Source organism: Piliocolobus tephrosceles, chromosome 16 (genome assembly GCF_002776525.5).
Source record: "Piliocolobus tephrosceles isolate RC106 chromosome 16, ASM277652v3, whole genome shotgun sequence".
NCBI lineage: Eukaryota > Metazoa > Chordata > Mammalia > Primates > Cercopithecidae > Piliocolobus > Piliocolobus tephrosceles.
Window position 1 is genome coordinate 68541895 of NC_045449.1, and position 24990 is coordinate 68566884.

General features: G+C 57.1%; 1 protein-coding gene across 1 annotated transcript; it reads right to left on the minus strand.

Moving 5' to 3' along the window:
• Positions 1–9: 9 nt before the first annotated feature.
• HID1 (HID1 domain containing) lies at positions 10–23393 on the minus strand. The gene is made up of 19 exons (XM_023211863.1): positions 23178–23393; positions 14297–14446; positions 13276–13446; positions 12500–12616; positions 11759–11865; positions 11396–11512; positions 9230–9452; positions 9085–9141; positions 8118–8258; positions 7880–7970; positions 7535–7686; positions 7349–7427; positions 4984–5148; positions 3298–3525; positions 2796–2902; positions 2264–2344; positions 1523–1614; positions 1177–1335; positions 10–905 (listed from the first exon to the last, which is right to left on the minus strand). Exons 1-19 carry the CDS (start codon positions 23241–23243, stop codon positions 842–844), a joined length of 2367 nt encoding a protein of 788 aa, XP_023067631.1. The 5' UTR covers positions 23244–23393; the 3' UTR covers positions 10–841.
• Between the last annotated feature and the right edge of the window lie 1597 nt (positions 23394–24990).

A 24990-nucleotide genomic window follows, 5' to 3' on the forward strand; every position in this document is an offset into this window, starting at 1 on the left:
GAGTCAGAATGTGGAGCAGGAGATTTTATTGTAAAGAGGCCGATTGTACAGAGCAAAGATTGTTCTGACACGGGGGTTGGGGGGCGGGACCCAGGGGCCAGAGCTGGGGGAAGGATGAGGGGGTGACATTGCCCCATCCAGGCAGTGGGCAGGACAGGGAGGACTAAATGGCTGCCCCCCGGTTCCCTTCCCTACCCCTCATTACCAGGTAACAGGGAGCCAGGCGATTTCCACGGACCCAGGAGAATACAGCAGGAGACCCTCACCACCCCACACCATGCCCCAAGTAGAGGGGAGGTGTCCCAGCCTGGCTTTTGCAGTCAGCCAGCTCCCAGCCTCCTCGAGGAGCAGCCTGGCCACACCTATTTCCCCTGGAGCCTGGAACAGCTGGCTTCGGGTTAGGAGGCTGGAAGCACCCCCTCACCCTGCCCAGGCACCTCAAGGGACAGCCCGTGGTTCCTTGGTCAAACCCCTTAGGGCACAGTGACCTGATGGCTTCTGCCTCTGGGGCTGGGCAGGACAGGAGTGGGTGGGCACTGAGGGGACAGCACTGAGCCAGGTCTTAAAGGGGGAGTCTGACTATTGGGGGCAGTGGTCTCTGGTGGGGGTTTAGCCCCGGAGATGAGGCTCCTGTGAGTCCAGCCTAGGGGTTGAGGGAGATCAGAGTCGGTCCACATTGTCCTGGCCACAGGGGTCTCTGGGGCCTGACACTAGGACTCAGCCACTCTGCCTGTCCCAGGCCCTGATCGTGGTCATTTAAAGCTCAGAATGGTGGGTCAGGGAAGCCTCAGGGACCAGGGCCCTGCCTTCCCCTAGACTGAGCCCCTCGCCGGCTTCGTCCTCACACCCGCTGTATCTCAAACAGCTTCACATCGGTGTCATACCAGACAGGGGGGTCTACATTCCTGCGGAGGAAGTGGGGGGTTACCCAGGTGCTGGGGCACCTTGCAGACAAGGCATCAGGAGGAGCTGGGTGGCAGGAATGGCCAAGCCAACACTTTCCGTCACGATGTCCCACCCTGGGCTGCATGTGCCACCCTCAACCAGGCAAGGCCGCCTTAGTTGACTGTCTTGACATGAAGTCCACCATGGGTGGTGGGGCCCAGAGCTGAGGTCCCTGCTGAGCCCTGCTGCGCAGGCTCTCAGGCGGACACCACCCCACGCCCCGGGGCCCACCTCAGATAGATGACGCCCCACATGTAGGTGCGGAACCACATGGCAGTGCCCGAGTTGGCCTGGTACTTGCGGATGAGGATGGGGTGGGGCACGGGCAGCAGCCCCACCAGGGTGCCATGCTGCAGGAACCGTAGGATCTCAGACTCATCCGTCAGGCCCCTGCAGGGAGAGGGGTGTCTCCAGCACACTCACATGGTCTAGAGGAGCACAGGGCTCACTCTGGACTCCCAAGACCCATGCTTCCCATCATACACCCACCTAAGCCTAGGCTGGCCCCGCCCAGAGTCCACCTGCCCACACCCCCGGCCCCGCCCACACCTCCTGGCCCTGCTGGCGCCCGACTCACTTGTCGATGCAGATCTTCTCCACCTGCGGAACCAGCACCTGCAGCAGCCTCATGATGGTCTGCAGCGGCAGCTTTGACTTCCAGGAGAGGACCTGGGGGGGGGGATGGGGTTCCTGGGGCTGAGAAAGCAACCCCTGGAGGCTGCAGGGCAAGCCTGACCCTGACTCAGAACCACAGGCTCCCCAAGGCAGAAAGCACCCCTGCTCCCTGCAGCACAAGCCTAGCACCAAGCAGGACCCCAGAACAGTTCATTGTTAGTGATGGCAAGCGCCATGGCTCCGCATTAAGCCATGGCTGTGCCACGTGCCTTTCGGGAGACTGTCGCCTTTAGCCCTCACAACAGCATGGTCAGGCAGGGACAGCAATTATCCCTGTTCCAGTGCAACTGGTGTGATCTCAGGAGACACAGGGCGTGGGGATGAGATGAGATTCAGGGAAGGAAGTCGGAAAGAGTGATTTATTAAGGAAGAGAGCACTGTGGGCGCCTGGGGCTTAATCCTGCTGGGGACTCTGGCAACAATGTAGACGAAGGAAGCAACCGAGCCAGAGAGGCCGAACACGCGGGATGTCACCAGCCAGAAGGACAGACCCAGAGCCAGGCTGCTACGCCAGGGTCCTTTGATTCGGACTCATTACCATCTTCACTGAGCTTCCCTGGGCCAGGGAACCCCAACCCAGCTCCCGCCCCTGTACCATCTGCCCAAACCCCAGCCCCTGCTCGCCTGGCATGGGGTCCCTCACCCACTCTGGCGTTGGGCTCCACTGCCCACTGGCTGATGAACTGGATGGTCGCCGCTGCTCCCTCCATGCCTGGCTGGGCTCCTGGCCCCCAGAAAAGAACAGGGGTGAGGGATGGCAGGGTTGGGTGAGGGGTAGAGTAGGGGGCAATGAGCCCTCTCCACTGGCAGTTGGAAATCCCACAAAGGGGAAGGCCCAGCCCAGCAGCCTTTGCCCCAGGCCCAGCCCAACCTAGTGACAGGTTTAGGGCCAGCGGCTGACAGGGCAGGCTGGGTAAAGGCCAGCTCAGATAAGGCGGAGGGATGAGAAGTCTGAAGGCCAAGGGCTTCGCCAGGACCAGGAAACAAGGGAGGGATCTGTGAAAGGCCCCCAACCCCAAGGAAGTCAGCAGCGCTGGCCCTAATGTCCTGGGCACTGGGTGCCTGCCCCTCTGCTGCAGGTGACCCCAGAGTGCCCCGGCCCAGCCCCCACTGCAGAGGCCAGAGGAGAAGGGAAGGGCCAGCCACGCCTGGCTCCAGGAGTCCCCATCACCCACCCCCTTGGCTGGGCTGCCGTCCTCCGAGCTCTGCTGGGGCTCAGGATCCAGGGACCGCAAGGTGCCATCCTCTGACACCTGGGACTTCTCCGTCAGCTTGTCAATACCTGGGCAGGGCACAGGTGGGAGTGAGGACCCCCCGCCACAGTGCCCCTTCTAGCCCTTCCTCCACCCACTTTACTTTTTATTTGTTTTTGTTTTACTCCTGCTTCCCTCTGGAACCTCCGCTGGCTCTAGAGGCGGTGTCTGATCATTGCAACACCCTCTCCTGTGCTCATCCCTCCAGAGTCTACGCTCACCCTGAGGCTCTGCCCCCAACACCAAGCTACACATGCTAAGCCCACCCAGTACCCTTCCCCTATCCCTGTTGCCCAGCCCCATCCCCTCGGATTCCATACACAAGCCACGCTATTTGCCAGAGATGGGGGTGACACCCCGAGACCGTGTCCCTCCCCCAGCCACACTGGTATCCACGCTCCTCTCCCTTCCACTAGCACTAGACCTGGAGTAGCCACCAGGCTGGTCTTGAGGGTGCCTGGCTCTGCAGGGGCGGCGGGGCGGGAGCCCTCCATAGAGGTGCCCTCCTGGGAGCCGGTGCGAGACAAGGGCTCGGGTGTCCGCCGGCGCCGCTGCAGGGCCTTGTGAATGGTGGGCGGGTCCGTGGGCAGGTTGGCCAGCTGATGGAAGACGCTGCGCTTGCGGATGATGGCATAGACCAGGTTGGAGTTGCCTGTGGGCAGGGAGCATGCCTCGCCTCAGGGAGGCCCCCTCCAGCTCCCCCGGTCCAATCTGGGTGGGCTTCCCGGAAGGGGGAGTTTGGAGGACAGGAGGGTGTCTGCCCAAGGGGTTGGAGATGGTACAGGGAGCCCAAGAGAGAGTGCTGCGGCAGGGCTGCTGGCACTGGCTATGTGTGCCCACTATGGCTATCCCAGCATGTCAGACCAGGGCACCCCACAACACCCCTGCCCCAGTGCCTTTGAGTCCCCCTCCACAACCCAGCACTAAAGGGCTAACACCTGGCAAAGAGGGCAGGCCCCAGCATGGCAGCGTCCACAGCAGGCCAGCTCTTAAGTATTCTGACTCTTCCCGAGCACGGTGGAGGATAATGCGGCATGTGCCTGCCATCCATCCCCCACCCCAGGGCCTTTGCATGTGCTGTCTCCTGCCCCACCTTACCCTATTTCTCCCTCAGAGATCACTGCAAATTTGACCGACTTCGGACATAGCAATAATAAAAATCGATCATTTTTAAGTTGCCAGGCACTGTGCTAAGTGCCTTCTGGGGGTTATTTTGCTCAATCTTCCCAATACCTTCTGAGACCAGGACTCTTAGAACCATTGTTATGAGCAACTTACAGATGAGGGCACTGAGGCTCGGAGAGGTCAGGTGACATGCCCCGGTCACAGGGCTAGCGAGTGGCAAGGCTTGAAGAGACAGCAGGCAGCCGGGTGTCTGCAACACTGGGCAGACGGGCTGCTAAGATGCCCATCAGGGTCTTACTACTCTGCACTTCCCTTTTATCACACTTCAGGCCAGGTGTGGCAGCTCACGCCTATTATCCCAGCACTTTGGGAGGCCGAGGCAGGTGGATCATTTGAGGTCAGGAGTTTGAGACCAGCCTGGCTGACATGGTGAAATCCCACAAAGGGGAAGGCCCAGCCCAACAGCTCATGCCTGTAACTCTGGTGCTTTGGGAGGCCGAGGCAGGCAGATTGCTTGTCTCTACTAAAAGTACAAAAAGTTAGCTAGGTATATTGGAGGGTGCCTGTAATCCCAGCTACTTAGGAGGCTGAGGCAGGAGAACTGCATGAACCTGGGAGAAGGAGACTGCAGTGAACCAAGATCACGCCACTGCACTCCAGCCTGGGTGACAGAGTGAGATGCCATCGGAAAAAAAAAATTCAGATGTCCATTAGAGGGTAATCATCCGTTTGAAGCCTCCCTCCCTGCCTCCAGCCCCAGCTGTGAGCTCCACAGGGCAAGAAGCAAAGCGTTGTTCCCCACTGTATCCCCCGCACCCAGGTACACTATAGATGCTCAATAAATGTACACTGAATGAATGAACTGGGGGCAGAAGGCAAGCAGTCCAGCACCTCCCAGAGGCCACCTCCTGGGCTGTGCCCTCCTCAGGTAGGAAGGAGGCCCACTGGCCACCCTGATCACCAGGGCCTCAGGCTGGTGCCTCACCGTCAAACTGGTACTGGATGATGTTGTTGAAGACCTCCAGGAGGAAGAAGACCAGGTGGTGGTTCTGGGCGGCAGAGAAGAGGAACCAGGTGGTGGAGAAGGCCTCCAGCAGGTGCAGCAACTTGTTGGCAGTCACCATGGACAGGCTCTTGAGGTAGGGGGACACTGTAGGGGAGGGGCCAGCTCACTCCTGGGCCCCCCGCCCCACCAAGCCATCCCTGCACATCCTGGGCCTGGGTGGAACAACAGGCTCTGGCTCCCAATCCCTCCCTGACCCCTGCAGAGCCAGGAAGGGCAAGGCCCAAGAGGCCAAGTCCGCACTGGCCATACTGCGTGCAGAGTCCTGGGAGGCAGTTAGGCCTCACCCTCACCTCTCGACTATGAAGACAGCTGTCCTGCTTACACAGCCACGCGCATCCCACCCATGCCAGTGCCCCCATACCACGAGGGAGGCAGGACACGGACAAGATCATCCCCATTTTACAGACAGGTAAACTGAGGCTCAAAGAAGGTTGTAAACTTGGCCCAAGTTCCCCAGTAATGAAATGATCGTGCAAGGATACAAACGCAGGACTTTAAATCCTTCCAGAACGTCAAGCTGTCATGTCACTAGAGATGTATTTTGGGGCCCAGCCCTGGGGGCACACCCAGCCTGGCGTTCCACGCTGATCTATCTGCACGCTTCCTTGTCTTATGTCATTTTCCCTCCCTAGGCTGAGGGCCCCGCAGGGCAGGGACCGGGGCTGTCTTGTTCACAAATGTGTTCTCAGAACTGCCTCAGTGGAGATTTGTGAAATGGAGCCAGAGGGTGAACCCGGAGGGAAAGGGACAGTCCTGGTCCCAGAGATCACAGCGCAGCTAGAGGCCTCTACCACCCCACACTACCCACCTTGCAGTCTAAACCAGGCCACAGACAGGCCAGCCGGCCCTAGCCACGAGCATTCTCTCCAAAAGATGTTCACATTGAAGGCATTTTGCCCCAGCCCATGGCCACCTGCCTTGCTGGGTTCTGAACCCCAGGGAGCCTGGCTCCTTCTGCTTCCCCTCCCCAGCAGCTGTGTGCAGTCCTTGCTGGGTGGGGGTGGGGACTGGACACGGAGGGCAAAGGCAGAAAGGGTGGGGCTTCCACATCCCCATACTGTGTGACTCCAATTGTCCAAACCTGCACTGCCAACACAGTGGACATCAGCCATGTATGGCCACTTCGTGCTTGAAACACAGCTAGTCCTAATGCGTATGCTGCACAAATGAAACACACAAGAGGCCACAGTGGTTCACGCCTATATAATCCCAGCACTTTGGGAGGCTGAGGCAGGAGGATCATTTGAGCTCAAGAGCTCGAGATGAGCCTGGGAAACACAGTGAGATCCTGTCACTATAATTAGAAATCAAATGAAATATGGCCGGGTGTGGTGGTTCACGCCTGTAACCCCAGAACTTTGGGAGGCCAAGGCAGGCAGATTGCTTGAGGCCAGGACTTCGAGACCAGGCTGGCCAACATGGCAAAACCCTGTCTCTACTAAAAAATAAAAATAAGAAAAAATTAGGCGTGGTGGCACATGCTGTGATCCCAGCTATTGGGAGGCATGAGAATCACTTGAACCCAGGAGGTTGCAGTGAATGGAGATTGTGCCACTGCACTCCAGCCTGGGCAACAGAGAGTAAGACTCTGTCTCAAACATAAAAAAAAAAAAAAAAAAAAGTTAAATAAATAAAGCAAAAGTGTTATTGGACTACCAATGGCTCCAATAAATAGGGCTAAACTCCTTCAGATGTCAAAGAAATGGTTAAAATTTAAAAAAAAGAAAAAAGAAAAAAGGCCAGACACAGTGGCTCATGCCTGTAATCCCAGCACTTTGGGAGGCTGAGGTGGACAGATCATCTGAGGTCAGGAGTTCGAGACCAGCCTGGACAACATGGCAAAACCCTGTCTCTACTAAAGACACAAAAATTAGCCAGGTGTGGTGGCACACGCCTGTAATCCCACCTACTCAGGAGGCTGAGGCATAAGAATAGCTTGAACCCAGGAGGTAGAGGTTGCAGTGAGCTGAGATGACGCCACTGCACTCTAGCCTGGGCGACAAGACTGAGTGTGAGAAGGGAATATTAAATATCTCATTAGTAATTTTTACATAAGCTACATGTTGAGATAATGGTGTTTGGGATATAGTGGAATAGATAAAACATATTATTAAATTGTTGTCACCCTTTTTTTTTTTTTTAATGTGGCTACTATGAACGGCACACAAGTTTGCTTTCTTTCTGTGGGCTGGAGGGGCTTGAACCCCGGAGCGGGCGGCAGGTTGGCCTGTGGCCTGGCACCACCTGGTGGTGAGTGCGGGGAGTGCGAGCTCCGGGTCCCTACCGTTGACCACGATGGTGAGCAGGCAGTCGAAGAGGGGCTGCAGCCGCTGGTGCCCGCTGGTGATGATTTTGTGGAACACCTGTGCCGGGAGGGACAGGGGCACTGTGGGGTCCCCGCTGCCTCCAGACTCAGCCAAGAGGACGCCGCCCCTGCACCAGCTGGGCCCAGCCGTACCAGCCCCCTCACCACAATGAGCAGGTCGGCGTGGGTCCCCGTGAAGACTGGGATGTCCATGGGCACGCGAACCGAGTAGGGCTTGTTCAGCCGCACCCCAAAGTTCCGCTCCCCGCTCAGAAGCAGCAGGATGAAGACACCAATGTGCATCAGGCCCACCCGAGCTGCGGCAGGTGACGTGGGAGGGGTCACTCGGATGGGAGGGGGAGGGAGGGGCCCAGACAGGGACAATTTTGGGGGCCTCCCTCCCGGGAGGTTAGAGTGCCAGGCCTGAGCTCCCGGGAGGCAGGGCAGATGGCGGGCCCTCCACCTCACCACCAGGAAAGCCCCCAGCACCCCACCCCACCCTGGTCTTACACTGATCAGCCCGGGCATCGTTGAGGAAGAAGAGGATGGGGACAAGGATGTCTAGGACGTCACTGCTCTTCAGTACGAAGAAGAGGAATTTCTGGGGGTGCGGGGAGGGACCAAGTGGGCTGAGTTCGAGGGAGGGGCAGCTCTGCCCCACCCCCCTCAGTCTGACACTGTCCCCGCCCCTGGGCTATCGGAGCGGCTGCTCTCCATCTCCCTGCAGGGCCCCTCGAGGCTGGCCCACCTTGTTGAAGTCGCAGAGCTTCCAGAAGAGAACTAGCAGCTCCTGGTGGAACTGGATCTTCTTGGTGGAGTTGGGCAGGTAGGTCTGGAGCAGGGGGTTGGACAGCAGCCGGGCTATACCCTTGAGGATGAACTGGAAGTCCTGGTGGCGAGGGCAGAGCAGTGGGCCTGTCCAGCATGATCCCCACAGCTCCAGCTTCCCAGCCCAGGCCCCCGACAAATGCCTCCTCCTTCCCCCAGAGCCAGATCCCACCTCCAGAGCCCAAGGGCCCTGATGCTGTCATCCATAGCCGTCCTGGGGTGACGCCTCAGGAAACGGAGTCCCTCATAGATGTGGACAGCCCTGGCCCCTCCACCAGACTGCAGACTCTCTGTCCTTGGGCTGTGCGCCCCTTGAGCAAGGCTGCGGCTCCCAGTGAGCTCCCACACATGCACATCCTCAACCTCGTCCCTGCCCACCTTAGACTCATGGTTGGCAGATTCCATCCTTCTACCCCTCCCCAAAATACTCCCCCATCACCCCATCACACTCGAGGGGCATTCCACTGTTGTGTCATTTACTGAGACCTGCCACCAGCTGGGGTGAGAAGGCAGCTAGTGTCCTGTGTTTTAGCTGCAGAAGTTAGAACTCTAGGAGTTCAAGCACCTTCCCACCAAGATCACAAGACACGTGAACTGGGACTGCCTGGCCTGAAGCCCTTATCCACTGTCATTCCCCTCTCACCCCACCACCTCTGAAATGACATCAGCTGCCTCCTCCTAGAAGCCTTCCCAGTTACCTCTACCCAGGTGAGGCCATCAGCCCTTCCTGCATCTTGAAACCCTCACAGCCCTGCCAGTATTTCATCTGGGGTGGCCCCAGCCCACAGAGAGCATAGTTCCTTCATGGAGGGGTCAGGACCCCCCATATCCCTGTCTCACTTGCATCCCCCCGCCCCCTGCAAAGCCACTGTGGGGACTGGACTTGCCTCCTCGCGATGGATGCGGGACAAGTAGTTCACAAACAGGTTCTCGGGGCCTGGAGGCTGCCAAGAGGAGAAGCCCGTGGTAAGCAGGCGTCCTCCAGGCCACCCGAAGCCCCAGCAGCTGTCCCCTTCGTGCTCCCATCCTTACATCAGCATCATCCATGGCGGTGCCAGTGGTGGTGCCGTCCACAGTGGGGCTGGCACTGCTGGCGCTGTCGTGGTCCAAGGTGACAATGAGCACCTGGGCAGCCTCCTCCACCAGGGGCTCCCGGTAGTCAGAGAAGAGCAGGTGGTTGTAGGGGATCCCGTAGCCCACAGGGTCATAGGCACACACGGTGTTGAGGAGGGAGGTGAAGAGGGGCAGGGCATGTCTGCAGCAGGAGAGGAGACAAGACTGCAGAGGCTCCACCGGGGCCCAGCCCCCTGGCTACACCCCTCTGGCCACATGGGAGGGTCAGCCTCATTCAACAAGCATTTTAGCGTCAGGCCAGGGAGTGGCTTGGAAAGAGTGGATGGGGGAAGCCCAGAACCATGAGTAGGACACATTCATACCCCTTAGGGTCTTAAGGGGCAGTTACCCTCCCTCAGAGCCTCAGAGATGGGACTGGAGGCCCATGGAGAAGGCGGGCTTCCCCTCGGGGAGCAGAGCCCAGGCTCAGCCAACCAGTTCCCAGGCCACAGAATGACTCCACTCAGACTCAAGAGATGTCAGGGTTCAAGCTGCTCGTCTTACAGATGAGGAAGCTGAGACCCAGAGAGGTTAAGTGAGGAACAAAGGGTGGCAGTTTGCCTGATAAGGCTGGTGAGAAAGAAAACTCTGGCCAGCCTCTGACCATGGCTGGTGGAGGGGATTGCCCGGCTCCCTTCTCTTCTGGAGTAGGGTGGAAGGTTGAGCAGAAGACTAGGAAACCTGAATAAGGCGTGTCATGTAGGGACCAGAGTCTGGAAGGTGGAGGTTGACCGCCACCTGCTGGGCACTGACCCTATGCGGCCAACGCAGCTCCCAGTGGGAGCTACCTGCTCAAATACTCAACCCTGCCATGTGACACGTGTGACAGCCCCCCGCCCCGTGCTCACGTGTCCCCCACCGTCCATGAGTGCCTCATGTGTGCTGGGCCTCCCTGCCCTTCGGGGTATTTGTCACACACACACCCCAACCTGGTCTCTGAACTGCAGGATCCCACACAGCAGCCTCAAGCCACAAGGAGCTGTCGAGCCCTTGGAATGTGGCTGATTGGAACCAAGACCTGCTATAAGTGCAAAATACACACTGGATTCTGAAAACTTAGTATGAAAAGGGGGATGTGCCAGCCGGGCGCGGTGGCTCACGCCTGTAATTCCAGCACTTTGGGAGGTCGAGGCAGGTGGATCACAAGGTCAGGAGATCGAGACCATCATGGCTAACACGGTGAAACCCTGTCTCCACTAAAAATACAAAAAAATTAGCCGGGCGTGGTGGCGGGCGCCTATAGTCCCAGCTGCTGGGGTGGCTGAGGCAGGAGAATGGCGTGAACCCGGGAGGTGGAACTTGTAGTGAGCCGAGATCGCACCACTGCACTCCAGCCTGGGAGACAGAGCGAGACTCCATCTCCAAACAAAAAAGGGGGGGATGTAAAACAGCTCAATAATGTTGTATACTGATTCCATGTTAAATGCTAAAGTTTGGGGTATATCGGGTTATATGAAATATATTATTAATTAATTTTATTTATTTATTTATTTTTTGAAATGGAGTCTCACTCTGTCACCCAGGCTGGAGTGCAATAGCACAATCTCGGCTCACTGCAACCTCTGCCTCCCGGGTTCAAGTGATTCTCGTGCCTCAGCCTCCTGAGTAGCTGGGATTACAGGCGCCCACCACCAAGCCCAGCTAATTTTTGTATTTTTAGTAGAGACAGGGTTTCACCATGTTGGCCAGGCTGGTCTCGAACTCCTGACCTCAGGTGATCTGCCCACCTTGGACTCCCAAAGTGCTGGGATTACAGGTGTGAGCCACCGCGCCTGGCCCAATTTTACTTTTTAACGTTTTTTAATTTTAAAATTGCACTCGTGGTTTGCATCCTATTTCTACTGGACAGGCGGCTCTTGATGGAGGACCCAGGGACGGATCACTGAGGGGCCCCCAGATTCCGTCCTGTCCAGGACTCCAAGGAGAGACTGAAGGGGCTGGTGTAAGGTGTCGCTGGTAAATTAAAGTTTATCACCACCAGGGGGCAGCACCTCCCCTCAAACGAGACTAAGGGCTGACGAGTGGACTCAGTTCTGGGTTGCCTGGAGTAAGAGGGAGGAGAGCGGCAGAAAGGCGGGACCTCACCTGTTCTCCGTGGAACAAAAGAATTGAACCCATGGATTGGTGCTGCCACTTTCCGGAGCTGGGGGCAGGTACATGGCCTCGGAGAAGCATGTCAGCAGCAGTTTCAGCAGCTCCATCCTTGGCGGGGGAAGGGGGAGGGGACCTTAGGATCCCAGTTCCCTCTTGGAGGTGCTTCCCACCCAGCCCAGCGCCCCAGCCCAGGTCCATGGAAGGAAGTGACCCCTGCTGACCCCTGTAAGGCCAAGGTCAGGTCACAGGTGAGGATGGTCTTCTGGGGAGAGCCTATGGGCTCTCTCTGAGCTGTGTGGGGGCCCGGCCCGGGGTCCAGCTGCAAAGAGGGCTCTGGGCCTGGGCAAAGCTCACCGGTTCATATCGTGGGTGTAGTTAGGCTGGGGGGAGTGAGCGAAGCCCACACCAGCCTCCCAGATGTATTCACAGCTGTCCAGGGAGTGGACGTCCTCCGCCGAGTCCTCGGGACAGGACCAGGAAGAGGCCGGGTTAGGGGTCGAGAGGTGAAGAGCAGCCTGGGTCAGAACCCTACCACCTAGAGCCTCGCACAGTCCCATGGGGCAGAGACCCCCAATTCTCTTAAAGACAGGTCCTCAAAATGGCCCGGTCCTCATGCACAAGGGCGGGAATGAATATTCTTAGGCCTCCTGAAAGCTCATTTTTCTTCCATCTCACACTGGTTCTTTCACTTGCTCAGTCCAGCATGGGACAGGGAGAGAGGGACGGAGGGGCAGGGATTGGGTGCCGCGCGTTTGGGGGTGGGCAGGGAACACTCAAGGTGGAGTCCATGCCGCCACAGGAAGCAAGAGGGTCAGGCCTCCTGTGTCCGAGCCCTGCACCCCCACCCACCCTGGGCAGGCAAAGACAATGGGTGTCTGTGCCCAGCCATCCGAATGCAGCAGGCAGGGCCAGCCCCAGCTGGCTTCCCTCCAGCTGTACCAGTCACCACCCAGGCCTACATGTGCCAGGCAGCTCAGCTCTCCTGGAGCCCCCCGGCCCCCAGTGCAATCTGCCCAAGGGAACTTCAACTGGCCCGGCCCCAACCCAGGACCAGAGCCTGCTCGGCCTGGGGGTGGGGGGCTGGGGGACCCTCACCACAGTGCTCCTCCGGTGGCTCTGGACCGTGAAGTCCGGGCAGAAGAGCAGGTCAGCAATGGCCAGGAGCAGGGACTCGGCCAGGGGCCTGGCATTCTCATCATCCTCTTCTCCCTGCTGGGGACACAGCACCCACAGGCTGCCTCAGTGACAGCTGGCCAGGGAGAGGTGGCCCAGGGCTTGCGGGGTGGTGGAGGACAGGGGCTGAGCCCAGGCAGGCACCCATAGGCAGAGGAATGAAGGGACAGGAAGTGGACTCCTGGTTGCCCCAAACCTCCCAAGGCAGAAGTGGGGCAGAGCAGGGAGCCGGGCCAGGAACAGCAAGGGAAACTCCCCTACCAACCGGAGGGGGCCGGGCGGCAACCCCCAACATCAACAGTCTTAGCCCTGCTAGGAATCGCTATGTTGCATCCCTCGGCACCTCACCCAGAGATAAACCCAGGGCAGGTGGTGTAAGGGAGAGAGGACAGTACGGTCCCTCTCCGGCCCTCAGAGGGCCCAGTTCCTCTGCCCCCACCTCTGCCCAGTGACCCCTGGCTCTCAGCTTCTCTCCATACCCTACTTCTTCCGGACTGTGGACACAGAAACCCCCACGGGAGGGGAACTGAGGGCCCAAGGAGGTGGCGTGAACACCATCCCTCAGCAGCACCCACTGGCCCCACCCCTGCACTTCCCAAATCCCAGAAGAGGCTTGGAGGAACATGGCCAGCCCTGAAGGGCACTCTCCCTGTGACGCCAACTCTGCCTCCCACCCAGCCCTGGCCAGTCCCACAGACCCCTCCTCGCCCTGCCCCGGGCACTGTGGACCAGAAGAAGCCCCTCCAGTCGGGATCCTCAAAGATGTAGGGCAGCACACGGGTGAGCAGCCGGCTGCAGTTCAGGACGATCTGCTTCTCCTTCTCCGAGTGGCAGCCACTCTCAGCTCCCTGTACCAGCTTCTCAACGGCCTGTGGGGGCAGGCAGGAGCAGAGGGCAGGCTGGACGGTGGGGAGAGGACCCTGGCACTTGGGGTCAGGTGGGCATCCAGGCTGCAGAGGAGAGACAGTGGGGCCACAGGCGGAGGAGCCACCTGGAGTTGGGGTCAGCCAGCCTGGGGGGACTGGGACACAGGCCAGAGCAGCTTGAAGCATCAGGACAGCCAGGGCCCAGCTCGTCACTGGATGGCTGAGGCCTTGCTAAGTGAGTCTCCCAGCCTCAGTTTCCCTATCTGTAAACTGGCGACACTAGCAGTACCCACCCCACAGAGGGAGCTGAATGAACCCATCTATAGAATGTGCTCAGTTAGGGCCGGGCGCGGTGGCTCAAGCCTGTAATCCCAGCACTTTGGGAGGCCGAGACGGGCGGATCACGAGGTCAGGAGATCAAGACCATCCTGGCTAACACGGTGAAACCCCGTCTCTACTAAAAATACAAAAAAACTAGCCGGGCGAGGTGGCGGGCGCCTGTAGTCCCAGCTACTCCGGAGGCTGAGGCAGGAGAATGGGGTAAACCCGGGAGGCGGAGCTTGCAGTGAGCTGAGATCCGGCCACTGCACTCCAGCCTGGGCGACAGAGCGAGACTCCGTCTCAAAAAAAAAAAAAAAAGAATGTGCTCAGTTAGATGTGGCCCAGAGGATTCCCCCATAAATGGCGGCTGCCATGGTCCCTCCGCCCAGCGAGGAGAACCACAGGGAGAGAAGTGGGAGAGCTGGGTGAAGCCACAGGACCTGGGGGTCGGGAGGTCCTGGATGTGCCTGCCTTCTCCTACTGTGGGTTGGGAGGGTGGAAGACTGGCAGCGAGGGACTGGGCAGCCCTCACCTTGTAGCACAGGGTGGCCAAGTTGGAGGGTGACTCTTCCCGCACGGCCCGGATCTCTGCTGCTGGCACCAGTGCAAACACATCCTGCACCGAGGTGGCTGTGTCTGCCCAGAACTGGTCCCAAAAGGCATCATCGGTGGCTTCCACAGGCTGTCGGGGGACCAAGGGTCCAGAGTTACACAACTCCTGGCCAGAGGGCCCAAGTTTGCCCAACCTGTGACCAGGAGAGACCCCGAGAGGGAAGCCAGAGTCCCCCTACCAGCTGGGGTCCCAGAGCCTTCCCACATGGGTGGGGGACATCCTTCAGCCACCACAACCCCTGGATAGCACAGTCAGGCTGGAGACACTGGGTGTGCATGGTCAGGGGTGAGCTAGGCACAGTCAGCCAAAGCCCAGCGCCACCCCGGAGGGGCTGTGTGACCCTGGTTAAGTCACCATCCTCCCCTGACAAGGCAGGCTGACCTTCGCACCTCGGCACAGCCCCAGGCCACACCATTAGGTCAAATGCCCGGGGATCCAGGTCAAGACTGTGCCCTCTCTCCATGGGAAGAAGACCAAAGGCAACTTGTACTCCGTTCCCAGTCACCCAGGCTGCCCGCCACAGGCCTCCAGTCTCTGCCCTCTCGCAGTACACCCAAAACAGCTGCCACATCTGGTGAATTCACCTCTGCTGCTCTCGGACCCCAACACGCCCCTCTCAGCGCCCACCTCCAGTGCTGCAGCTCAGGCTGCCCTCGCCAGGGCTCCCGCCTTCACATCCACCTCCTTCAACCCTGCCTGTACGCTGCTGCCCACCCATGCACCGAGGTGGCATCCTGCATGTACCGCTGCCACAGGCACTGCTTCCTCACCCAGAGCCCTTCAAGGGCTCCCCACTGCCTGCTGGGACAAGTCCAGATCTCAGCCCAGCACTCAACCAAGATCTCACAGAAACATGCCTCACACACATGCACACAGACACACATGCGTACACACGTGTATGTCATACACACACACACCTGCATTTACTACCCCAGGACTCCACCCTGCCATCTCTTCTCTTTACCTTCACCTGGGCTGTTCTTTCTTCTCCTCTTTCCCCTTTCCCCACAACAATGTATTCCAAAATCCATTCCCACAGAGGCAACAGGCCTTAAAAACACACATGCCCAGCCAGGCACAGTGGCTCACGTCTGTAATCCCAGCACTTTGGGAGGCCGAGGCAGGTGGACCACCTGAGGTCAGGAGTTCAAGACCAGCCTGGCCAACATGGTGAAACCCTGTCTCTACTAAAAATACAAAAATTAGCCGGGCGTGGTGGCAGGCACCTATAATCCCAGCTACTCAGGAGGATGAGGCAGGAGAATTGTGTGAACCTGGGAGGCGAAGGTTGAGCTGAGATCATGCCACTGTACTCCAGCCTGGGAGACACAGCAAAACTCCGTCTCAAAAAAAAAAAAAAAAAAAAAAACATATATACCCTTGAAGTCACCTAGGCAGTCATCTAGGCAATGAAGGCAACTAATTTGAATCATAAATTTCACTTCTAGAAATCTCTCCAAAAGAAATCATTAGAGATGTGCACACGGGAACATGTATATTATTGATAGCAGTGCAAAGTTGGAATCAACCCAAATAAACAACAATTGGAGAAGGCTTAAAAAAAATGAAGGCAAAGCCATACAAGGGAATATTATGCAGCCATCAGAATCATGTTTTCCAAGAATATTAACAAATGGAAAATGATTACACTGTTACATGAGAAAAAAAAAAGACAAGATGGCCAGGCAGTGGCTCACGCCTGTAATCCCAGCACTTTGGGAGAATGAGGTGGGTGGATCACCTGAGGTCAGGAGTTTGAGACCAGCCTGGCCAACATGGTGAAACCCTGTCTCTACTGAAAATACAAAAAGTTAGTCAGGCGTGGTGGCAGGCACCTATAATCCCCAGCTACTCAGGAGGCTGAGGCAGGAGAATCACTTGAACTCAGGAGGCAGAGGTTGCAGTGAGCCAAGATCATGCCACTGCACTCCACCCTGGGCAACAAGAGCAAAACCCCATCTCAAAAAACACACACACACACGATATAAAACCTCCTCTAGGATGCTCACAATTCATGTTAAATTATACATGAATAAAAGACTAGAATAGGCCAGGCGAGGTGGCTCACGCTTGTAATCCCAGCACTTTGGGAGGCCAGGGCAGGTGGATCACGAGGTCAGGAGTTCAAGACCAGCCTGGCCAAGATGGTGAAACTTCTCTACCAAAAATACTAAAATTAGCCGGGCATGGTGGCAGGTGTCTATAATCCCAGCTACTCAAGAGGCTGTGGCAGAGAATTGCTTGAACCCAGGAGGCGGAGTTTGCAGTGAGCCGAGATCGTGCCACTACATTCCAGCCTGGGTGACAGAGCAAGACTCTGTCTCAAAAAAAAAAAAAAATAGACTAGAAGAAAATGAACCAGAATGTTAACAGCAACTCTCCCTTTAGGTGGTTTTATATTTTTCTTTATGTTTTTCTGTAAGAACATGTTACTGTTTTTTTCCTCTTGAATGTTCATCTGTTAAGGGACCAGAGTGTCCAAGGCACGCGCACCTCCTCAGGCCCATCGCTTTACGGCTCCTTCCGAGTGTCACTTCCTGCAAGACCCCTTCCTGCTTTCTCCAACACAGCTTTCTTCCCTCTCTGAAATCCTACAGCCAATAAAACCTGAGGTCGCTGCTACCACCCCAAGTCTGCACTTCATACACGTTACTCTTATCATCAGAAAAAAATATATATCTTGTTTAAAAATAACTCTGGGGCCTGGCGTGGTGGCTCACGTCTGTAATCCCAGCACTTTGGGAGGCCAAAGTGGGAGAATTGCTTGAGCCCAGGAGTTCACGACCAGCCTGGGTAACATGGTTTTTGTAGAGACCCTGTCTCTACAAAAAATAAAAACAAATTCGCCAGGTGGGCCCACCCAACCTCTAAGGAGGCTGAGGTGGGAGGATCCCATGAGCCCAGAAGGTCAAGGCTACAGGGAGCTGTGATGGCACTACTGCCCTCAAGCCTGGGCAACAGAGCAAGACTCCGTCTCAAAAAAGTAATAATGGCCAGGCACGGTGGTTCACGCCTGTAATCCCAGCACTTAGGGAGGCCAAGGCAGGCAGATCACAAGGTCAGGAGTTTGAGATCACCCTGGCCAATATGGTGAAACCCCATCTCTACTAAAAATACAAAAATTAGCTGGGTGTGGTGGTGCATGCCTGTAGTCCCAGCTACTCAGGAGGCTGAGGCAGGAGAATCGCTTGAACTCGGGAGGTAGTCATGCCACTGCACTCCAGCCTGGGGGACAGAGCGAGACTCCATTTCAAAAATAATAATAATAATAACAATAATAATAATAGGCCAGGCGTGGTGGCTCATAACTGTAATCCCAGCACTTTGGGAGACCGATGTGGGCGGATCACAAGGTCAGGAGTTTGAGACCAGCCTGGCCAATACAGTAAAACCTCTCTCTACTAAAAATACAAAAATTAGCTGGGCATGGTGGCGTATGCCTGTAATCCCAGCTACTGGGGGAGGTTGAGGCAGGAGAATCACTTGAACCTAGGAGCGGAGGTTGCAGTGAGCCAAGATCGCACCACTGTACTCCAGCCTGGGCGACAGAGTGAGACTGTTATCTCAAAAAAATAAAAAATATAATAATAATAATGACTGGGCACGGTGGCTCACACCTGTAATCCCAACACTTTGGGAGGCTGAGGCAGATGGATTGCTTGAGCCCAGGAGTTTGAGACCAGCCTAAACAACATGGCGAAATACCATCTCTACAAAAAAAAAAAAAAATCAAAAAAAATTAGCTGGGCATGGTGGCACACACCTGTCATCTCAGCTACTTGGGAGGCTGAGGTGGGAGGACTGACTAAGCCGAGGGAGGTTGAAGCTGCAGTGAACCAGGATCGTACCATGGCACTCCTGCCTCGGTGACAGAGTGGCTCACACCTGTAATCCCAGTGTTTTGGGAGGCTGAGGCGAGAGGATCACTTGAGCCCAGAAGTTGGAGACCAGCCTGGGTAACATAGTGAGATCCTATCTCTACAAAAGCTCACTGCAGCCTTGAGAAGAAGAAGAAAAAGAAAAAGAAAACATTAGCCACGTGTAATGGCACGCACCTGTAGTCCCAGCCACTCAGGAGGCTAAGGCAGGAAGATCGCTTGAGCCCAGGAGTTCAAGGCTGCAGTGAGCTGTGATTGTGCCACTGTACTCCAGCGTACATGACTGAGACCCTGTCTCTAAATATTTAATAATAATAATTATGTTCTCTGAAGCTACTTCTTCTAAGAAGCCTCCCAGAACCCCAGACTTGCTTGCTCCCACCTGGGAACCTCCAGCCCCACCCCTCCCCGCACCCTGCGTAGTTCCTGCCTCCACAGTCTGGGTGCACGTGCCTTGAAGCCCTGTCAATCCCTGACCTTGCCGGTAAAGCATATGGCAGATGTTCAGCCAATATTTGTTCCACCGAAGCTGCGCTCAGTCCTGGGGACCCCTTCAGCCTGACCACAGAGCAGGGCTGAGCACCAGTGGAGCTCTCCAAACTCAGAGTTGGGGTCGCACGCCTCACCAAGGTCCAGGCATACCCCAGCCCACTCCCCAAGCAGACACCCCCACCCCACCCCAGGGAGCTGCAGGGTAACATGTGGCCATGACTCTCAGTCCCAGAACTGGTAGAGCGAGTTCTTCACTGGGGGAGAGGAACAAAGGCTAAAGGAGGGCCCTGGGGCTGGGGTTTGTTGGCCCTTGGGCCCTCAGCCAGGACAGCCCTCTGGCACTCCCTGGAGTGCAGGGACATGGCACCCCAATGCCACAGTGGGGTAAGGAAGGACATCCCAGGAAACCCACAGAGCCATCTGGGAGTGCCTCTGGGAAGCTGCCACCCCTGACACGTTTCCCACCTCCCAGGTAGCTACTACCCCCTTCAAAGGGCAGAAACTAAGCACAAGCAGGCATGACCTCTGACCTATTTCATCAGGCAGTGTCACTGGGGGACTAAATCCAAAATGAAGAAAGAGACTTAATAGCCCATTCTGGAAGCAGAGGAGAAATCCCAGCCGTGACGGATCCCAGCCTTGAACTTTAGGAACAGGACTTTGCCTCCCTCTTTCCTCAGCTTGGGCCTCCTCTCCTGGTCCCACCGTGGCTTGGACATTCAGATTTGGTGATCACCTGCCCAGGCCAAGTTGATGCTACAGGCATTAGTCAGGGTCACCGAGGCCCCTTAGGCTTCTAATGGGAGATACATGGCTCGGCGCCTACCTCAATGACCCCAGTTGACCTCCACCCAGCCCAAGGAAGTTTCTCATATCTGATCTTTGAAGGAAGTGTTTTTGCTGGAGGTAGGCAGGCCCCTGCTTCTAAGGTCACAGAAACTGAGCTACTCTGGTGGAAAACCAGGTATTCTTCTTCCCTTATTCTTTTTCTTTTGTCTTTGAGTCAGGGTCTTGCTCCGTTGCCCAGACTGGAGTGCAGTGGCGCAATCATAGCTCACTGTAACCTCAAACTCCTGGGCTCAAGCAATCCTCCCACCTCAGCCTCTGAGTTGCTGGTACGATAGGCGCACCCCACCCAGTCCAGCTAATTTATTTTATTTTTTAGAGATAGGGTCTTGCTGTGTTGCCCAGGCTGGTCTCAAACTCCTGGGTTCAAGTGATCCTCCTGCCTCCACCTCCCAAAGTGCTAGGATTACAGCCATGAGCCACCATGCCTGGCCAAAAAAATCTGTTTTTTTTTTTTTTTTTTGATACGGAGTCGCCCAGGCTAGAGTGCAGTGGCCAGATCTCAGCTCACTGCAAGCTCCGCCTCCCGGGTTTACACCATTCTTCTGCCTCAGCCTCCCGAGTAGCTGAGACTACAGACACCCGCTACCTCGTCCAGCTAGTTTTTTTATATTTTTTAGTAGAGATGGGGTTTCACTGTGTTAGCCAGGATGGTCTCAATCTCCTGACCTTGTGATCTGCCCGTCTCGGCCTCCCAAAGTGCTGGGATTACAGGCTTGAGCCACTGCGCCCAGCCAAATTTTTATATTTTTAGTAGAGATGGGGTTTCTCCACGTTGGTCAGGCTGGTCTCAAACTCCTGACCTCAGGTGATCCGCCCACCTCAGCCTCCCAAAGTGCCGGGATCACAGGCGTGAGCCACCGCGCCTGGCCCAAAATTAGATGTTTTTTTTTTTGAGACGATGTCTTGCTCTGTCACCCAGACTGGAGTACAGTGGCACAATCTCAGCTCACTACAAGCTCCGCCTCCTGGGTTCACGCCATTCTCCTGCCTCAGCCTCCTGAGCAGCTGGGACTACAGGCGCCCGCCACCAGGTCTGGCTAATTTTTTGTATTTTTTTTTAGTGGAGATGGCGTTTCACCGTGTTAGCCAGGATGGTCTCAATCTCCTGACCTCGTGATCCGCCTGCCTTGGCCTTCCAAAGTGTTGGGATTACAGGTGTGAGCCACCGAGCCCAGCCCCCCAAAATCAGATATTCTTAACCCAGCTTTTCCAGGCCCCTGCTCAGACCAGACCCCCACTCAGACCTGGGGAGCAGTTGTATCTTTTGACTCTCAAGTGTGCAGGGGGAAGGTACCCCAGTACTCGAGCCTGCTAAGCCTGCTGTGGAGGACTGTGTCACCGTGCATTTCCATGCATATACATGTATACACGTGTAAATCTTCACCCGCCAGGTTCATCCGGCCTGCAGCGGAGAATTCCAAACACGCGGGATCTGGGAGAAGTTTCCAAGTATGGGAATGTCTCCCTCCAGAGCCCCACCTACTATGAGGAAGGGCCAGGAAACAGCCAAAGCGGCTGGCTCTCAGGACCAGGGTCAGGCCTGACCCAGGACTGGACGGTGGGGCAGGAAGAAAACAGGATGCAGGGCAGGAAGGCGAGGAAGGTGGAGCAGCAGGGACACAGGCCCAGGCTACGGGAAGAGGTGCTAGGTCCGCCTGTCTGCTGCCCAAGCCACACCCTGTAAGAGCCTGGAACCACATATCATCCTATGGACAACTGGCCTGAATCTCCTTGGGAACTCCAAGTGGTAAGGTCAGTGATGACCATCTGGGTTCTGGTCCTCACACCCAAGCCACCCAAGCCAGGTCACTTACACAGAGTTCAAGGCTTCAGCCGCTGAGGGCCTCTCCCTCCGGGCATCCCAGGCCCCCGCCCGCCTACAGGACCTAGTGCTTTCCGGAAGGCTGGTCTGATCTCCAGCCTATCCAGGTTCTATTCCAACACCACTCACTGTCCTCAGCTGGGAAACAGAACAGCATCATCTCAAGTGGCCCATCATAGGGCTGTAGCCAGGGAAAGAAAGAGGGACACAGTATTTTGGGGAAAAGCACAGTATTTTGGGGAAAAGTCCTGAGCAGATAGGAATCTAGGCCACCCCAGAGCCTTTGGTACCCTGCTGAGCTGGCCCCACTGGCTGGCAAAGGACCCCAGGGGCCGAGCCCACAGTGCAATCCTCCAGCAAGGTGTTTCTTCCCCAGGCAGTTAAACATGGGAGCCTCCCTTCCTCCCTGCCTCCCCGCTCCTCTCCCTGCAGCCCTACACTGAGGGGCTAGCCCACTTGCCACCTTCCCTGCCACCCACAGAACGAAAACCCCATCCTAAAAAAGCCAAGCTCCAGAACGACCCAGGAGCCATGGGGAGTGAAGTGCGGTCTGGTTTCTATCAAGAGTCTTTCAGCCCAGGTTGGACTCTCCAAAGGCCCTGGGCATTTGCTACGCACTTGACCCTTCCAGGGTGGGGAAACGGGTGAGGGAGCAAGGTCTGGCCCCTGGAACTGTGACCAGCTGGCTGTGGGAGCTGGCTTCCACCATCCCACTCTGCCTGCAGCAAGAGAGCACCCTGGAGAGCAGGAGGTAGGGAACCAGGAAAGAGAAAGGTCCCAGATGGCAGCAGGTCCTGAGTCCCCTGAATATGGGGGACCTGGGGAGTCAGGGCTGAGCATCTCTGAGGCCAGAGTGGCCTGGTTCAAAAACTCAGGAGAGAAGGGGTGGGCAGACAAGAAGTCTTGCTGGGGCCAGGTGATGTGTGTTGGGGACAAGGAGATGGCCATTGGGCCACTTGTGGACTCACCAGAGAGTTAAGAGCACGGACTAGGCTGAAGGGTCCCTAGGCCCCTCACCAGCTGACTGAGGGCCATCCTGTGGGTTCCCACCCCTGAGCCAGAGAACAGAGCACACAGGCTAACAGCCTTTCCCTCGCAGGGCCTCGCGGGGAGGCCCCCTGGAGAGGTCCCCAGCTGGGAGGCTGTGCTCAATAGGCCTGGGGACAGGGGCCCTCGCCAGGCTGCCTCGCTGCCCGCGACTCTTTGCGTGTTCCCAGGAAGACCTGGGCCTTCCCTGCCCACGGGCATCCACCAGGGCCCAGCGAGGCCGCTGCCGCGCACACCAGCTGTTTTTCTGACCCGGGGCGGGCGCCAGCCAGGCTTTGTTTGTATTGAGTCAACCGGGACTGTGCGTCCGGGACCCGCGGGCAATGAGGGACAGGGAGGGCAGCGGACGGTGGATGGGTGGGTGGGGGCGGCAGGAGGCTGGAGGCGCGAAGCTGGGGACGCCGGGGGGCGGGACAGGAGGCGGACAGCGGTGTCGCCCGCTCGGGGAGTAGGCACACGTCAGCCTAAGGTGGCAGCGGCGGCTTCGGGGAGAGGGGTGTTCCCAGGAGAGGAGGCTGAGGATGGGGGACTAGCGCCAGGGGATGGAGCTTTGAGGTACAGGCCGCAGGGTCCCGTTCCGGCGCTGGCCTTGGCGTCACGCTCGGGGCCCGCCCGTCCCCCATCTCCCGGCGAGCCAAGTTCGCTTACCCCCGGCCCTGCCCAGCCCCCAGCCCGGCAGGTGGATGGCGAGGCCGGGGCCCCCGTGGCGCACCTGCGTCTTGGTGGTGAGCTGGATCACCGCCTTCCGGAAGTTCAGCTTGGAGTCGGACGACCCCATGGCGCTGGAGCCCGCTCCGGCCCGGCCCCCGCCCCGACTCCAGCCCGGCTCCGGCTTCAGCTCCGGCTCCAGCTCCAGCTCCGCGGCCCCCGCGGCTCTCGCAGGAGACTAGCGGCGCGCCCCGCCCACGGCCCGCGTCGGCCCCGCCCCTCGCTGCCCCGCCCCGACAGGCCCCGCCCCCGCGTGGCTCCGCCTCCTGCACCTGCCGCGCCCGCCGCCGAAGACCCGCGGAGTCCGCGGTTTCAACCCAGCGCCGCCGCACCCTGGGTGCCTTCTCAGCTCCCACCCGGAGCCTCGGCGATCTTCCTTCTGCGTCGGAGCATTGTACCAGCCTCCGCTTCCATCTCCTCCGCTGCCACGCAGTCCCCAGGGCCCAAAACCCTCCTCGCAGCTTGTCACCTGCCAAGGTCCTCACCCTTCATCCCTGCTCCGGCCCTGGGCCCACGTCTCAGCTGGCCTTCTCCACCCCACTTTCCTCCTTCTCAGTCTGTCTTTCCCATTAATGTTTTCTGAGCATCCGCTCTCCTGGTTCCCCCTTTTTCTGACCTGTCAAACCCACGTGTTCAGACAGTCCCGCAGGCCCTCGGTTATGAGGGAGGGAGGCGCTGACTCAGTTTCCCTACTCCAAGAACGCAGCTCCTCGCCTTGATGAGAGCGGGAGTCCCTCGTGATCCCGACCCCTCTAGCCACCAGATTCCCAGAGAATCCTTTGAGATTCATCCATTTCAACAAATGTGCTGAGGGTCTGGTATTTGTCAACTCTGTGTCAGGGACGGGACGCAGCGGACATAAGTCATACAGCCTGCTCTTTATGGGTGAGCAGCTAGGGAGAGGGACAAGGAAAGAAGCGGCCAGGGTACAGCCAAGTAAGCCTGTAATAGAGGCAGATTCATCATCAAAACAAGGCCGGATGCGGTGGCTAACACCTGTAATCCCAGCATTTTGGGAGGCCAAGGAAGGGGGATCACGAGGTCAGGAGTTCAAGACCAGCCTGGCCAACATGGTGAAACCCTGTCTCTACTAAAAATACAAAACTTAGCTGGGCGTAGTGGCATACGCCTGTAGTCCCAGTTACTCAGGAGGCTGAAGTAGGAGAATTGCTTAAACCTGGGAGGCAGAGGTTGCAGTGAGCTGAGATCACGCCACTGCACTCCAGCCTGGGCGACAGAGCAACACTCCATCTTGGGGGAAAAAAAAATCAGAACAAGACGACGATGACGATATCTGTAATAGCTACTTCTGAGATATTATTGTATCCCCATTTTACACTTGGGGAAAATGAGGCTTAAAGCAGTTACTTGCCCAAAGTCCCACAGATAGTAAGGAGCTCATCCAAATGAGGCTGCGCTTTTTCCACAACGTAATTTTGCAAGCTATGTCTGGAAGCTGCTGGAAATCTTGGATGCTTTTTTATTTTTATTTATTTATTTATTTATTATTTTTTGAGATTGAGTTTCGCTCTGTCGCCCACCCAGGCTGGAGTGCTGTGTCACAATCTCAGCTCACTGCAACCTACACCTCCTGGGTTCAAGCAATTCTCTTGCCTCAACCTCCAGAGTAGCTGGGACTACAGGGGCCCGCCACTACCCCCAGCTAATTTTTTAGTAGAGACAGGGTTTCACCATGTTGTCCAGGCTAGTCTTGAACTCCTGACCTCAAATGATCCGCCTGCCTCGGCCTCCCAAGGTGCTGGGATTACAGGTATGAGCCACCACACCCAGCCCTATAATTTATTTATTCATTAATT